This window comes from Cavia porcellus, unplaced genomic scaffold (genome assembly GCF_034190915.1).
Source record: "Cavia porcellus strain 051 isolate PalLab524CR breed Dunkin Hartley unplaced genomic scaffold, mCavPor4.1 scaffold_27, whole genome shotgun sequence".
NCBI lineage: Eukaryota > Metazoa > Chordata > Mammalia > Rodentia > Caviidae > Cavia > Cavia porcellus.
This window is the reverse complement of record NW_026947510.1, coordinates 50,231,831-50,247,559: the sequence shown is the minus strand read 5'-3', so window position 1 is coordinate 50,247,559 and position 15,729 is coordinate 50,231,831. Positions and strand designations below refer to the sequence as shown.

At 37.9% G+C, this 15,729-nt stretch overlaps 1 protein-coding gene across 1 annotated transcript in view; it reads right to left on the bottom strand.

Annotated features, from left to right (window-relative positions):
• Positions 1 to 15,729, bottom strand: part of Rassf8 (Ras association domain family member 8) — a 116,157-nt gene that overhangs the window by 9,028 nt on the left and 91,400 nt on the right. The window contains exons 3-4 of the mRNA XM_003470453.5: positions 11,399 to 11,600; positions 3,919 to 4,808 (exon numbers count right to left, since the gene is read on the bottom strand). Coding sequence (XP_003470501.1) covers positions 3,919 to 4,808; positions 11,399 to 11,501 — 993 coding nt within the window. The 5' untranslated portion in view covers positions 11,502 to 11,600. The remainder of the gene's footprint in view (positions 1 to 3,918; positions 4,809 to 11,398; positions 11,601 to 15,729) is intronic.

Sequence of the window (15,729 nt, the reverse complement as noted above, 5' to 3'; positions counted from 1 at the left end):
GCAAAACAAAATGCACCAAATCATAAAGAAGATTATAAACCATGACCATGTAGTATTCATCCCAGGAAAGCAGGGATGCTTTACACATGCATATCAATAAATATACCAAATTAACAGAGCCAAAGACAAAAGCCATATGATCATCTCAATAGATGCAGAAGAAATGTCTGACAAAGTTCAGTACCCATTCATGATTTAAAAAAAACCCTACAGAAAATTGGAATAGATGATCTTTATCTCAATATAATAAAACCATCTCTGACAAACCAACAGTTAACGTACTAAATGGGCAAAACCTGAACACTTTCCCTTTAAAATGAGGAATAAGACAAGGATGCCCACTGTCTCTACTCTTACTCAACATAATCCTGGAAATTTTAGCTAGAACAATTAGACAAGAGAAAAAAAATAAAAGGAATAACAATAGGAAAGGAAGAAGTTTTATTGTCATTATTTGCAGATGACACGCTACTCTACATAGAAGACCCCAAAACTCCACCAAAAGACTTCTAAATTTAATCACTGAATCCAGTAGTGTGCCTAGACATAAAGTCAGCACTCGGAAGTCAGTAGTATTTCTGTACACAAATAACAAACTCACTGAGAAAGAAATTAGGAAAACAACACTTTTATAATAGTACACACAAAAATGAAATACCTAGGAATTACTCTAGTGAAGTAAAAGACCTTTTTATTGAAAACTGTAGTACTCTAAAGAAGGAGATCAAAGAGAATATCAGGAAATGGAAAGCTATGCCTTAAGCTTGGGAAAGAAGAACAAATATAATTGAAAATGGCCATACTTCCAAAATTGTTGTAGAGGTTTAATGTAATCTCAATCAAAATACCAGTAGTGTATCTCACAGAATTAGGGAAAACAATCTTAAAATTCATTTGGAACCAAAAGTGACACAGAATAGCCAAAGCAATTCTAGGCAACAAAGGTAAGGCCAGAGGCATCACAATCCCTGACTTGAAATTATACTATCAACTGCTGTGATAAAAATAGCACGATACTGGCAAAAAACTGACCCGAAGATCATAAAACAGATTAGAAGACACAGATACAACTCCGAACATACTCAGCCACCTTACCTGTGACAAAGGAGCCCAACACCTTCACTGGAAGAAAGCCAGCCTCTTAATAAATGGTACTAAAAAACTGGCTTTCCATATGCCGAAGATTAAAATTAGACCTCTATCTTTCACCATGCACTCAACTAAAATTGAAATGAATCAAAAAAAAAAAAAAGAAATGAATCAAAGGTCTAAATATTAACACTAAATGTGCCGGAAGAGAAAATAGCAGAACTCTTGAAAACACCGGTGTAAGCAAAGACTATGAACAAACCTTGATCGCATAGGAACTATCACAAAGAATCAACTGGGATCTCTTACCTAAAGCTTTTGCATAGCAAAACAAACCACCAACAGAGTGAAGAGGCAACCCTGAGTGGGGAAAAAAGTTTGCCAGCTGTTCATCAGACAGAGGACTTTCATCTAGAATATAAAAAGAACTTAAAAAAAACAAAACAAAACAAAACAGATCCCCCCCAAATTTAATGACCCAATCCAAAAATGGGCATCTGAAATGAATATACATTTTTCAGATGACAAAAAAAGTATGAAAAAGTGTTCAACATCAAGAGAAGCAAATTAACACAATGCTGAGATTCCATCTTACTCTAGAAAGAACGGCTATTATCAAGAAAATAACAAATAACACATGCTGGAGGGCTGGAGAATAAAAGGACCTTTCTCCAGTGTTGGTGGGAGTGTAGACTGATGCAACCACTGTGGAAATTCCTTGGAAAACCAAAACTAGAGGTCCCATTCAACCCAGCTGTTACCCTTGTTGATATCTTCTTGGAAGAATTGAAAGCAGCAAACTACAAGGATATACGCATACCCATGTTTAGAGTGGCACAGTTTATCTCAGCTAAATCTTGGAACAAATGCCATCAACTGATGAATGGACAAAGTTTTTTTTTTCTTCCTTTTTAAAATAAAATAGAATTCTATTCTGCCATAAAGAAGGAGAAACTTGAGACATTTCTAGCTAAATTGCTACAGCTTAAAACCATACTCTTAAATGAAATACATCAAACACATTTAAAGCCTGCATTGTTTCTCTGGTGTGAGAAACTGAAAGTATAATAGATATTGGGAAATGGGAAGAAAATATTCAAATGAAAAGGGGAACAGAGGAGGAAGAGAGGGAATGGAAAGAAAGAACAAGAAATAAAGAATAGAAAGAAAAAAATGGAAACAAAGCTTTTGTAAATAAGGAGGGGAAGAAGGGATAAAGGAGGGAAATGGGAAAAAAGTCAGCAGCAAGATACGTCATATACAGACACAGACTCCCTATGGTGAATGTTGTCATTACATATTTCTAAAATGTACCAATAAAATAAAAAAAAATTAAAAAGAATTAAAGAAAAAACAAGAAGTGCGGTTACTCTGAGTAAAGGGGTACTTAGGACACATTAGTAATTTGATTAATAGACACTGTCCAATGGGTGGCAGGATTTACTTAGAATAATTGTTACAAGTTAGTGTTTCCTATAAATAGCACCAAACGCAACGTAACTTCCAATGCACCCTTTTTAAATGTTCAAATGCAACCCGGTAGTAAAATACTGATAAAGCAGAGGTTAACAACTTTCTATTGCATCAGAAATTCCTGATTTTCTAAATTTTAGTGGTAGGTTTACCCTCACTTTACCTTTCACTACAGTAAGAGAAAGGAACTCAGAGCAGTTCTTGATGACATGGCAGCCTTCTCTGATTCCGGGACTGTTGAAGCGTTTGCACTAAAGGGGCTTCTCTGATTGCACTGTGCACAGGTAGGACTGGGGGTCGCCTTAGGATGCAGATTCTCACTAACAGAATGTGTGCTCAGGCTGCCTGCCCGGACTGCGCTTTGAGTGGAAAGCCAGCTCAGTGCAACGGGGCTTCCTGCACTGAAGGAAACATCTGATATCAGTGCTGTCCAGCACAATAGCCAGCCACACGTGCTGCTGAGACCTTGAAATGTGGCTGGGATCAAACACCGAATTTTAAAATTATCTAACATTTTAACCTAGTTTGTTGAATATTTTAATAGCTATGTTATAATCAGTTGTGTCTGTTTCTTACTTCATCTTCTAGAGATAATTTTATACATCTTCACAACTCCCAGATCACAATCACAAGATCTTCAAGAACAGGTAAGAAGAAAAGTGAGTGATCAGGGTGTAAGTGGTGAAATATCTATGAAGAGGGGGAAGACTGGCGAAGATCCCTTCTCAGGGAAACAAAAGAGGGAACTAAGGAGAGGAAAGGAGGGAAGAGACCTAAATCTTGGGGCAGAAAACAGGTTGGCAACAATGGAAATAGAGAGAGGCAGTCAACTGGCCACATATGCCCTGGCTGACCAATCTGTGATAATGTCATTTGGCCTCAGTTTCCCAAAGGAGCTCAGATGCACTATCTGATCGCCAGTGTCCACTCCAGCTCTGAGAATATATGCTCCTCCATCCAGCTGGCTAATGTCACAACAGCACAGTTAAAAAGCCTCTTATACAGAGGAAGGATGAGAGGGGCATTAGCTCTTGTCTTGTTCTGGCCTCATGTGTAAGTGCTTTCTTCTTACATCACAAGAATCTCATAAGACTTTTAAACGTACTTAGGTTTCTAATTCTTTCCATACAAAGAAATTAAAGCCTTTAAAAATAAGGGACATAGGGGCTGGGGATTTAGCTCAGCGGCATAAGCACCTGCCTTGCAAGCAGGCAGTCGTGAGTTCGATCCCTGATACCAATAAAAAAGAAAAAGACAAAAAAAAAAAAAAAAGGCACATAATTAAGAAAGAAGATCCCAAGAGTATGTTAATTCTCCTAAATAGGTGAAACACCCCGTTCATAACGATGCTCTTACCTGTAACCGCTTGGTGGCCTGTCCGAGCGACCTTTCCACAGCTTTGATTCCGTTTTCCAGCCTCAGGCTCTGCTGGCCTTGAATGTCTATCTCCCCTCTGACCTTCCCGATCTTGCCCTTCACCTCCTCCTCGTTGACTTGCGCCTCCTGAACTTCCCGCTGCAGCTTTTCTGCTTCCAGGCCGCTTTCCATGGTCTGGATTTGGGTCAGATAGTCCTTTAATTTGCTTTCGCATTCTGTGATTTTTTGTCTTATTTCTTGAAGTTGATCCTTCAGCTGCTTTTCATTTTCCTGCTCAATCTGCAATTCATTTTCCCAAAATTCTTCCTCCTCAATTTCTACATCATTTCTTTTGATCTTTTGCTCCAGGCGGACGATTTCTTCTTCAAGATTAGAATTGTATTTTTGTTCCCAAAACTGTATTTCTATTTCATTAGATTCCAGCTGCTTCTCAATGGCTTGAAGCTTCTCCGTCTGTAGACGGATCAGTTTCTTCAACTCATCCGCTGTGGTTTTGCAGTTATTCAGCATCTTCTGCTTAAATTCAGTTTCTTTGCCTTTTCCAAAAATGTCCATTAATCCTTTGGCACCTCCCGTGAAGGTCAATGATTTCCGCTTAGGTTCTCTCCTTTTGATTGACTTGTCTACCTGAGGTCTCAGTTTGGCTAACGGGGGCAGACTCTGCCTGTATAAAGTTCTTTCAGGAATCCGAGCCACACTATCTGAAGTGGGCCGCTCACTGAGAGATGGCCCTGTCCGACGCAGAATGAGCTGTACGTCGCTAGCATACTGCCCCCATTTGTTTAAGGAGATGATAGGATTTTCATGAGGTGCTAAGTGCCTTTCAGTATCTCTCCATTTTTCTATAAGGGTGTACCTTCCAGTTCGACCTAGCCAAAAAGACAATTACAAAGTATTAGAATGAAATATATAATTGTTAAATAATGGAACAAACGATACCATTTGATAACTGTGCTTCTTTAAAAAACATGATACTGGTTATTGAACTGATAGTCTTTGCACAGAGCTACAGCCCTGGTTCTTCTTCTTCTTTTTTTTTTTTTTAATTTTGAGACAGGCTTTTGCTAATTTGCCAGGTTGCCCAGGCTGGGCTTGAGACTGCAATCCTGGTGCCTTTGCCCCTCAGAGTGCTAGACTGATAACTATGCATTCACAATATGCATCACAAAGTCAAATTTTAAGAATCTGGTCCACTTTTTCAGTAACACCTATATATACAGCAGAGCCCTGGGAGGTTGGAGGCCTCAATTCTGAAGGGAGACAGACCCAATGGAACTCAGCTCATTGACTGCTGCTGATTCTTCCCTGTCTCCCTGAGAGTGTGATCAATCCATAGCTCACCATGCTGGGGCCCTTCCCACACCTCTGTGGCCAACTAAAGATCACAGCTCTACAGAATAGTTCCATACAAAAAGAGAAGCCTGAAAAGGAGGCCTTGGTCAGTCTTGATAGTAACAATTACGAGAATTATCCTAAGAAGAAAAAGAAAAAATTCATAAAGGCAAAATATAAATTTTTATTATTAAAAACAAAACAGACTCAAATTATATTTAAATTAAAAAATACTAAATCTATTAATTATGGAATTTAGATAAAATTTCCAGAAGACAACTTAACGTTACAAACTTTAACAGACTTCCAAAATATTTTCATTTAAGGCGGGCAGGCATTTTCATTTTGGTAAAAGTATACATGGGTAATTAATCTTATTACAAAGAAGAAAATCTGATCCTGCCATGTAGTACTGTATTGACATACACAGCTATTAACTTAACTTCCCTGCCTTTTTAATCTTCATGAGCTTCTGAAATAATAGTAGCACTGTATTTTCTTGATTACTGCATCACTAAACAGGTATCTAGATGTGTATACATGAACCCTCAAGTATACAATTCAGAGCAGCACATAAAGAATGATTATGCTGTACACATGTGGAAATGTTCTCCTTTAAGAAACCTGAATCTTAGATGTAGATAAAAGATTGAGACTTTGAAGACAAACATAGTGGGGTTTTCATCCTGGGTCAATTACCAGATAATTGTAAAACTTCACTTGTAAAATGCTTTATAGATTTTAAGCATCATCTGATAACAAGGAACTACCACTCCGCCTGATCCACTGCAGATATTTAATACGTGGCAGGTATTATTAACTTAACACATTGTTACCTTCATAACAAAAGGGATAACTAGAGACCTCCTTTCAATGGTGATGTGTCATAACAGTAATATGACTTAAAAGAAAATTCTTAAACAACTTCTAAGTACGCGTAAAGCTGGATAGAGTAGAAAGGACAGGGCTTAGGGGTCAGAAGGCTGTGTTCCAATCTAACTCTGCTTCCATTTACATGCTTGAACAAAATTTCTAAATTTTCTTCAGCCTTGGTCTCCCTGTCAGAAGCACTCTTTCCATACCTAAAAGACCTGCTCTGAGTCTCAAGTGAGAAGGTACAATATAAAAATGCTTCATAATATTGAAAAGTGCTGTACAAATATGTTCTTATTATCAAAATACCCAGGCAGATAAGGAGAATGAAAAAGAAAGCCAGAGCACATTGGACTGGCTTCTTGGAATGCAAAGTGTTTCTAATGGGTTTCAGGTTAAAAATTACTATAATCGTCCCATGTGAAACCACCAATACATCTGCAAGGTTAAAACTACGCATGTGTTTAGACCAGCTTTGAAGGTTGCAGCAGTTTTTGTTCCTCGCTCCTCTGCCTGTCCATTACTGTAGGCACCCTGCTCCTTTGCTTTGGACCTTTCTGCCCCCATTGGTAACATACAGGTCAGATCAGAGGGGTAGAGACTCCTCCAATTCTATCAGGTCAATAATGAATTTTAAAAAGAAAACAGAATCATCACATTGTACCTGAAGGACCTGCAGACATTCAATACATGCAGGTATTATAAACTTAATACATTGTTATCTTCATAACAAAAGGGGTAACCAGAGACCTCCTTGAAATAATAGTAGCACTCTATTTTTGAGAAATTCTGAGATCCCTACATTTAGTCACTGTTATGTATAAAGCTGCTATAATTGCTTTTACCGCTGCTGTTTCTGTTTGGTTACATAATGCACATTTTGTAGTACTGGCAAAAAGAAAGTATTCCATCCAGTAACATAAATTTTTTAAAAGAAATGAATGCATAGATTTGATTGTATTATAAGAATTGAGTTTTAAATATTTTATATACCAATCAAATCCCACAATCACTGTTCTTAAAATCCATAGTTGGCAAGGTCACACAGACCCTTTCATTTAGATAAGATTCTGATTCCTCCTGCATAGCTCATTTAGGTGCATTTTATTAAATGGCTACATTTAGTTCTGCCTTGAATACCATCTTGGTGTGGCCTTAATATTAATGCAGAGGAAGATCTCCATTGTTTGTCTCTCTGTCTGTCTTTGGCATTTGTAGTTTAAACCGTTCCATGAGTTAACCAGCACAGATATAATTATCCAGTGAAGAAATTAAAGTATAAAGAATTTTAATAGGTTTCTTAATGATATAAAAGCACCATACAGATTTATCATTGGATTTTTAGAGTTAAACTATTAAAGTCTTACTGAAATTATTAAGGTAACATTTACCATAAAGTATTTATCCTGACTGATATAATAAAAGATGTAGCTATTTAGGTATCAGCTGCTTGTGAACTCAACCCATGGTTAAACTGTTCATAGTATATTTTTCAAGTGTGTTGAGAATATTTAATCACAGAAGAGTAAAAGAGTATAATCTGTTTTTTAAAATTTTACCCATAGATACACTAAAAACAATGCTTATAGTATTGTTAGATACAATTTATAGAATGCTATTGGTTTGGACTCAGTTCTTGTACCAGTCCTGAAAGACCAAACCATCATTAAGTCAAAGCTGGCTATCTGATCTTCTGAGCTATCAAGAGAAAGGGAGAAAACAGCAGGGTAAAGACCTCCCTATTGCTTAAGGACAGTAACTCTGAAATGACCAACCTGCTGTTTTTCTTTTATTTAGCCTACTGGAACATGCATTCCACTTTACTGGGTGAGTTGTTGCCCAGTTCTAGAATTGCGAATAAAATTAATTAAAGTCTTAAAGCCAAATTTGCTCTAATTTTGCCTTTGACAGTAGTTAGTTCTAGGAAATAGTCATGAGTGATTCTTTTACTTTCTTTGTATTTTTCTAGATTTTAAAATAGTTGATAATGAATATTGCATAAACAGATACAAATTTACCTGTAAAATCAGAAGTTAAATATAGCTAAAATACATTCTTGTATTTTAAAGGATCACATGATCAAAGAGATGAATAGGATGTTAGGTAGCCACATATTTATAGAAAACAACCTTAAAATTCATTAATTTATTCACAAATATGTACTATTACTATGATATAACAGGAAATGTATTTGGTCTTTGTCCACAGTTTCTGACAGTGCTTTGAAAATTCCTGGCATTTCCTGAATACCAGGGGTGATAAGAACTTAAAAAAAAAAAAAATCTTCGTAAGAACTCCTTTTCACCCCATCCAAGTTTAACCAATTAGCTGGTTCTTGGTGGACCTCTAGATAGCTTCAGGATGGGGCTTGGTTGCCAGAGGAACTGACCAAGTGACTAGAGGTTGAACTTTCTGTTATTCTCCAATGAGGGCAGAGGGGCTGGAGATTGAATTAATCATCATTGGTCAATGAGCTATCAATCATATCTACAGAATGGAATCTCCAAAAATACCCTGAAACGATGATGTTCAGAGAGTTGCTGGGTTGGTGAACACACCAAGGTCCTGGAAGGGTGAGAGAACAGAAGCTCTGCACAAGCCTCTCCGTAACCTATCAAATGCTAATGCACCCCATTCCTTGTCCTCTGCATCTCTTCCCTTTGGCTGTTTCTAACTTGTATCCTTTCCTATCACTGGTTCCTTATAATAGACTGGCAATAATAATGTGTAAATCCTTTTCCTGGGTCATTCTAGCAAATTACTGAACCTCAGGAAGGGTTCATGGGACTCCTCAATTCGTAACTGGCCAGCCAGAAGAATGGGCGCTTTGGATCTGTGGCTGGTGCCTGAAACAGGTAGTCTTGTGGGACTAAACCTTCTCTCATGCTAGTACTAGGTGGACAATTTCAGAACTTGTACTAAACTACTGAACTCCCAGCTGGTGGCAGAAGTAACGTAAATAGAAAGCTCAAATACTTACTACATTCAAAATATGGTGTAGGCATTGGGAATAAGCAGTAACATACAGTGGTGATGATAGACAATATAAAAATAAATGAAGTCCATTGTCCAACAGCTTTAAAGCCACATGTGTTGAAAATTCCAGAATTTTTAGATTTTAGAACGGTGGCATGGTGCTATCCTTCAGGTTTTATAATAAAATATTTTGAAATTTTTAAAGTACAATGTACTAACGTTCATACTACCTGGGATAAATATAGATATAAAATAGCCTTAGATGAAATCAGACCAATTTTTGCCACTGAATGAGTTTAGGCCATGCCAAGCACTGCTAACAAAGTATAATAAACTTCACGATTTCAGAACTTTTTAGATTTCATAAGCTGGGTAAGGGACAGCAGCCATATGTGATATATCAGGAAAGGTAAGCAATACAAGAAACAGTGTTTGAGACAGGGAGTAAGTGTGTACAAATGCATGTGTTTGTGCACGTGCATAAACAGTGTCAGAGAGGGGCTTTGTGATAAGATTACATTAGCGCAAGATGTAAGAGAAAAATCATAACGACATCTGGATGCAGAGTACCCTCAACAGAGAGAGAAAAGACGCAAGGACTGAGGTGGGAATGTGCTTGGTGTGTCACGAGGGCACTCTCTGACAGATGGTGGGAGACGGCATGAGGTTGGTAAGAGTAGGTCCAAAGGATCACTACGTGGATTTGGAAATTCCAAGTCAGGAAACCATTAAAAGGTTCTGAACAGCGGAGTGAAAGGGTACAGCATATTTAAAAAGTATTACTTGAAAAGAAATCTGTTGAGAATAGGGTAGTGAGGACAAGGCTGAAGTTATATATTTTCCTATGAAATTCTGTGCACAAAATACGATCACCACATGGAGAGATGTGGCCTGCAGCACCACTCAAGCACGTTAGCTTTTGTAAACACTACTCCTTCAGCACTGAGCATGGCTTGATTCTCAAATATAACAGAGAAATTAGATTTGAAAATTGATAGTGCCTACAAAGCAAAAAGAAGAGCAATGTATCTTAATTCAAATAAAAAACAGAGGTTCTCATAAGGCATAAATATTAATAAATATTAAAAATATGGAATAAAGTTAAATACCTTAATTTCCCCTTTTTAGTCATGAAAATTAAGTTGACAAATACAACACGAGTCTCAGATGCAAGAAAATTTCATTGGATGTGACAGCCTAGTATTTTTAGCATTGTTTTAATATATTAAGAGTGCTGCAGTATTTAGGGGAAAGTGAAAAGCTATCAGTATTAAAACAAAGTATCTATGCTGGCACAGGACACTTTCAACTTCTACCAGGTCACCTGCTGCAACCTGGGTGGCACAGTCACCTCTGTCAAATGCTACCGTGCAGTGGCAGCAGAGAGACTCATTTCAATCTTAATCTACCTTGACACGCTTCCAACTAGGAAGCATAAAACAAACTTCTGATAAGGAGCTCAAAGGCAAAAACAAAAGCACAGACACACACCTAGGACACACAATTCTCTCTCAATTCATGTTTGCTATAAATAATGGAAGATCTACACAGAAACTTCAACCCATGGCATTTGTGTCACTGAGATAGGTGTTTAGACACTTATCACGTTCCAAAAACATTTAACATAACTAATAAACATACAGAAATTATGACAAAGGCAAACAAAGTAAGTTAAGTGGAACCGGTGAGAAGGGTAAGATGGTACCAGGAGATGTGCCAGTAAACACATTCAATACAACTTCCTTTCACTGGACAGTAAGACTTAGAAAATGTGTGCTATCTTTCTAAGAAAGAACCACATTATTTAATTTGCTGTACTAGCTTTTCTAAAAGTACTGAGAAACTAGTAATAGGATTTTTCCTTTTGAAGGGTTCTGGGAAATAGGAATCTACATTTTGGATTAAGAAAACATCTGTAATTTCAGAAATCACTGTCTAGGATAAATGTCAGGTGAGAAGACAGTGCCAACTCTAGATTCAAGGTCAAATCTGGGGGAGGATGGCGGATCACCAGACATCACAGGTTTTTCTACACATGGGCAAATGGTAATAAACAAAGCGTGCCTTATCTGTGAGATTTATTATGGAACCAAATTAACAAAAACCACTAGAGGTCTATATTTAAATAAACTGCATGTACACACATGTGTGCACACACATGCACACACACATGCACACACACAGACACACACACACACACACACACACACACACACACACACACCCTTAAAAGGAATCATAAAGTGCTTGTATCTCAGCTAGCCACAGAATTACTTACCTATAGCTTGAGCCAAGGCTATTACAACCTCTTGGCAAGTGGTGACTTCCGTAACCCCACAAACGATCCTCTGGACTCCATCCACCCATACTTTAAGTTCCATGGTGCACTGGCCAGTCACCCAAAGGCCCAGAGAGTGGTATTCAGGGTGTCAGGTCATGTCTCTGGTTTCGGGGACACGGAAAAGGCAGTCCGGAGTCAGCTAAAAAGAGGAAAATATTACTTACAATAAAGGAAACTAGTATTTATCACATAATATCATTGTCTAAAATATTATAGGAAACAAAACAAGCTTTAATATAGCATAACCCCACTATCACCAGAGACCACATGTGTACAGTTTTTCCTTCAGTGCTGGAATTGAGCCCAGGGCCTCAGCACTGGGCTACATCCCTAGTCCTGTATTTTCTATTTTGAGACAGGGTCTCACTAAGTCACTGAGATGTCCAGGCTGGGCTTGGGTTGGCTGTTCTCTGTCTTAGTCTCCCAGAGTGGTAGGGTTACAGGCATGTATCTGGCTACAAGCCTACTTACTTTACAGGACTGACTTTACCAGGCATGACAATGCTTCATGTTACTACTTCCATAATAATAACTTTAATTATGTTATGATCTACTGGATTAAACATTACTATTCAAGCCCTATTACTCAGTTTTTCTGTCTCTTTTTTTTGGTGAACTGTTTCATCAATGTACTTCTGAGATTAAAAAAAGAAAAATTTCCTGTCATTTTAGGGATCTTAAATAACAAAACCAATTCCAATAGCCTTGCCTGCACCAAATATGAACAGTTTCAAAAACAGCTGACAAGGTGTCCCGCGAACTCACTTTGCATCCCTTTCCCAGGGTGCCCCTGGCCTCCCCAGGGGACGATGGAGAGTGGGAGCCTCCCGTGGAAACGCCTGCACCAAGCACTGCATGAACACGGGTGTGTACGGTGGAAGGAAATGGATTTCCTTGGAGGCTAACAACTTCTCTATTGGTGAAATGCTTTTTCTTTCTCAATTAGCTAAGTCTATTAATTTTATTAAATTGGGAGAGTTATTGGAATGATATAAACCATTCCTGTCTTTGCCAAGTGCTTGCTTTTTTATATGCCAAGCAGATTTTTCATATGCCAAGTATTCTCATTTAGTCAAATCAAATGCCTTGGTTTCATCTTTTAATTTAAATATTATTATCCTGCAATCACTTATACATAGTTCTTAAAAAAAAAAACTCAACTCTTTCTGAGTTGTCTTTATAATGAATCTAGGATTTATTTTGTTTTCCACTGTTTTGTGTTCTTCCTCTTTGTTTTAAAAAAGGAATGCCAAAGCTTGTAAGATACAGTAATCACTGACTTGAGAGAACATTTGGATTTAAGATTTGTAATAGCACTGGTATTTCAGGGTTAATGACTAATATGAAAAGACTACTTAACACTAAAAGCTTTTGCTATAAAATAATATTTACTGCAAATAGCAGCTTGCCCCTTATACATTGTCTTAAAGACTCTAAGACAGTTCTGGGCTAGTTGGCCACTTAGGGGGATGAGTTGGAACACATATGAAGTGAAGGAGAAAGACCAATTACTTTCTCTAGAAAGTGCAAAAACTACTTTTGGTCACCTGAAAACAAGAAAAGACTATTAATGTGAATATTACTTTCCCTATATAAGTGTATGTGTGTCCTACATACATACACACCATACAGACACAAACACAGGGAGGAAAGGACTGAGACACACATACCCACAGGGAGACAGAGACAGAGACAGAGAAGTATCTGCCAAAGACCAGCTGATTCCCATATCTGTGTTCCTTAGTTACGAGGCCCTGGGGAAAAAAAAAAGGGCTCCAATGTTAAGGAAAAAAAAAGGAAGAAACCCAGTTTATAAAGTTAAGCAAGTTTCTTTCTTTTTTTTTTTTTTTTTGTCTTTTTCCTTTTTATCGGTACCGAGGATTGAACTCGACTGCCTGCTTGCAAGGCAGATGCTTATGCCGCTGAGCTAAATCCCCAGTCCCGCAAGTTTCTTTGTAGCTATTCTTCTGAGTCTTCAATTGACTGATGTGTGGTTAAAATTTCAAGTAAGTGTTGCACATGTAGCTGTCTCCCATTCCAGAGAACATTTAAGGAAAGAAACAGAAGAGTTCTGACTTGGAAGGCTGTTTCCTTGAATGCTAGGCACCCTATTTACTAAAAATGGAACATGCACTATTCTTTCTTGTTGGAAACAAACCAGACGTAAGAAATGGTTAGATATGAATGCACCGCTTTATTAAATTAAAAATCTGAATTAAAGTTCACTTATACTAGTCTTACCTTTCATTAAAAAAATCTTACACATGATAAAGCTACCAAAAGCGCTGCAGATCTGATTACTCCCTTCCCAAAGAAACCTATTATTCAAAAGAAACTCAGGGGACTCTTATTTTAATAGTAGAACACGTGATCTATCCACTTAACACATTTTTAAGTGCACAATGTTGCCAACTAGAAGCACAATGCTGCAGAGCAGGTCTTTAGAACTCATTCATCTTGCATAACTGAAACTTCACACACTATCAGCACCAACTGTCCATTCCCTTTCTGCGCTCAGCCCTTGGCAAACATCATTCTATTCTCTATGTCTATGAATTTGAGTGTTCCCCATCCTCATCTATATGCTACAGTCTTATTTAGTCTTTAGTATACTAGCATGTATTCTCCTATCTGAATTATCATTACTTCATGCTGAACTTTTAGTCATTAAGTGAATAAAAATGCACATAAAACACACCCACACACCTGTTCAATATTACAAAATAATTTTGTATGAAAATGCTGAGCACAAATAACATTGTTTCAAAACACAAACATGAAAAGTATTCAAGTTCTTAATCAGAGACTTCCTACCATGGCTCATACAGAGACGACCAGTACCTGCACATTTATTTTGTGTCTTTTACAGTAGGGAGCGGAGAAGAGATGCAAAAACCCTTCATGAAGCAGATCAACGGAACAGCCTGCCTTATTTCTAGGAGAGCTATTGTTTCTGGAGAAGATGGCTCTGTAGGACTTTGGGCCGCACTGACAAGCATTCCAAGATTCTCCAAAAAACAGTGCGAATCCACATCCCCGTCTTCCTCGCAGAAAGCCCTAGCACGTGTCTATAGAGCCGCAACCCTGATCCTTCCCTTCATACCCTTCCCAGCCCAATTCCTACAGCTCTACACCCAGCTCTGAATCAGCTGGAGGGGAAAATGGAAGTCCTATACTGTAGAGGTGGATCATACTGATACTGAGGACCCTGCAAGCAAAAGTTGTGTGCATTCCAGGTGGAATCTGGGATAAGTTTTTCCATGGAAACAGTGATTCAGACAGAATAAGGTTCACCTGTAAGGTTATTAGTATAGCTCAATTATTGCTATCCTTATGAGGCTTCTATATTTTAACAACTTCTGTTAAGTACATGCTTTCAGGGAATAAGTGTAGCTAAGCATTTACCACCTGCATTTGTGGAGATGCTCCCACGAGGTCAGTGCTTTTGTAAGGAATTTGAGTCAGACGTCATTATTTACAGGTGCCATATTGGTGAATATGCCTCCTTACTAAAATTTATTTGTAATCCCAGAAATCAGTACTGGCCTTTCATGGTTATTCAAGGATATGCACAGAAGAATGGAAATTTGGGGCTAGGGGCTTAGCTCAGTGGCACAAGTGCCTGCCTGGCAAGTGCGAGGTCGTGAGTTCAATCCTTGATACCAAAAAAAAAAAAAAAAAAAAAGACTAATGCAAAGTCTGAGCGGCCTGGGTTACATTCTGGGCTAAGGTTGAGCTGGGTGATGTGCCACCTTTTTGTTTTTAGCTTTCAGACTGTCAGCGCTCTTTTATCAGTCTATTTATTGCCATGTACTTTTGCACTTTTTTCTTTTTGGTGATGTCACAGTTTAGAATGGTCCCCTCATGTTTCTGCAGCAAGAAAAGGCTAAGTAAGCTGGGTATGCACACCTGTAGCCCCAGCACTTAGGACTGAGAGGACCATTGTTAGTTTGAGGCCAGTCTGGGCTACGAAAGTGAGTTCAAGGTCAGCCTACACTAAATAGTGACACTCGATTTAAAAAAAAAAAACAACAAAAACCCAAAACTAAGTAAGATGTGGAGAAAAATAGATACTTGAGAGTTTAATGTTAATGAATCAACAGTTTATATTAAATAAAGTACCTTGAAACAGAATAACAAGTAAAATAAGATTATCTGTTAACTGGTTTACAAAAATGTAACCAAAGGCTTACAGGAAACTATCTCTCTATTTTCCTTAGGAAAAATGGTTCAATATTCACTACATATTCATGCTGACCTTACAGAAA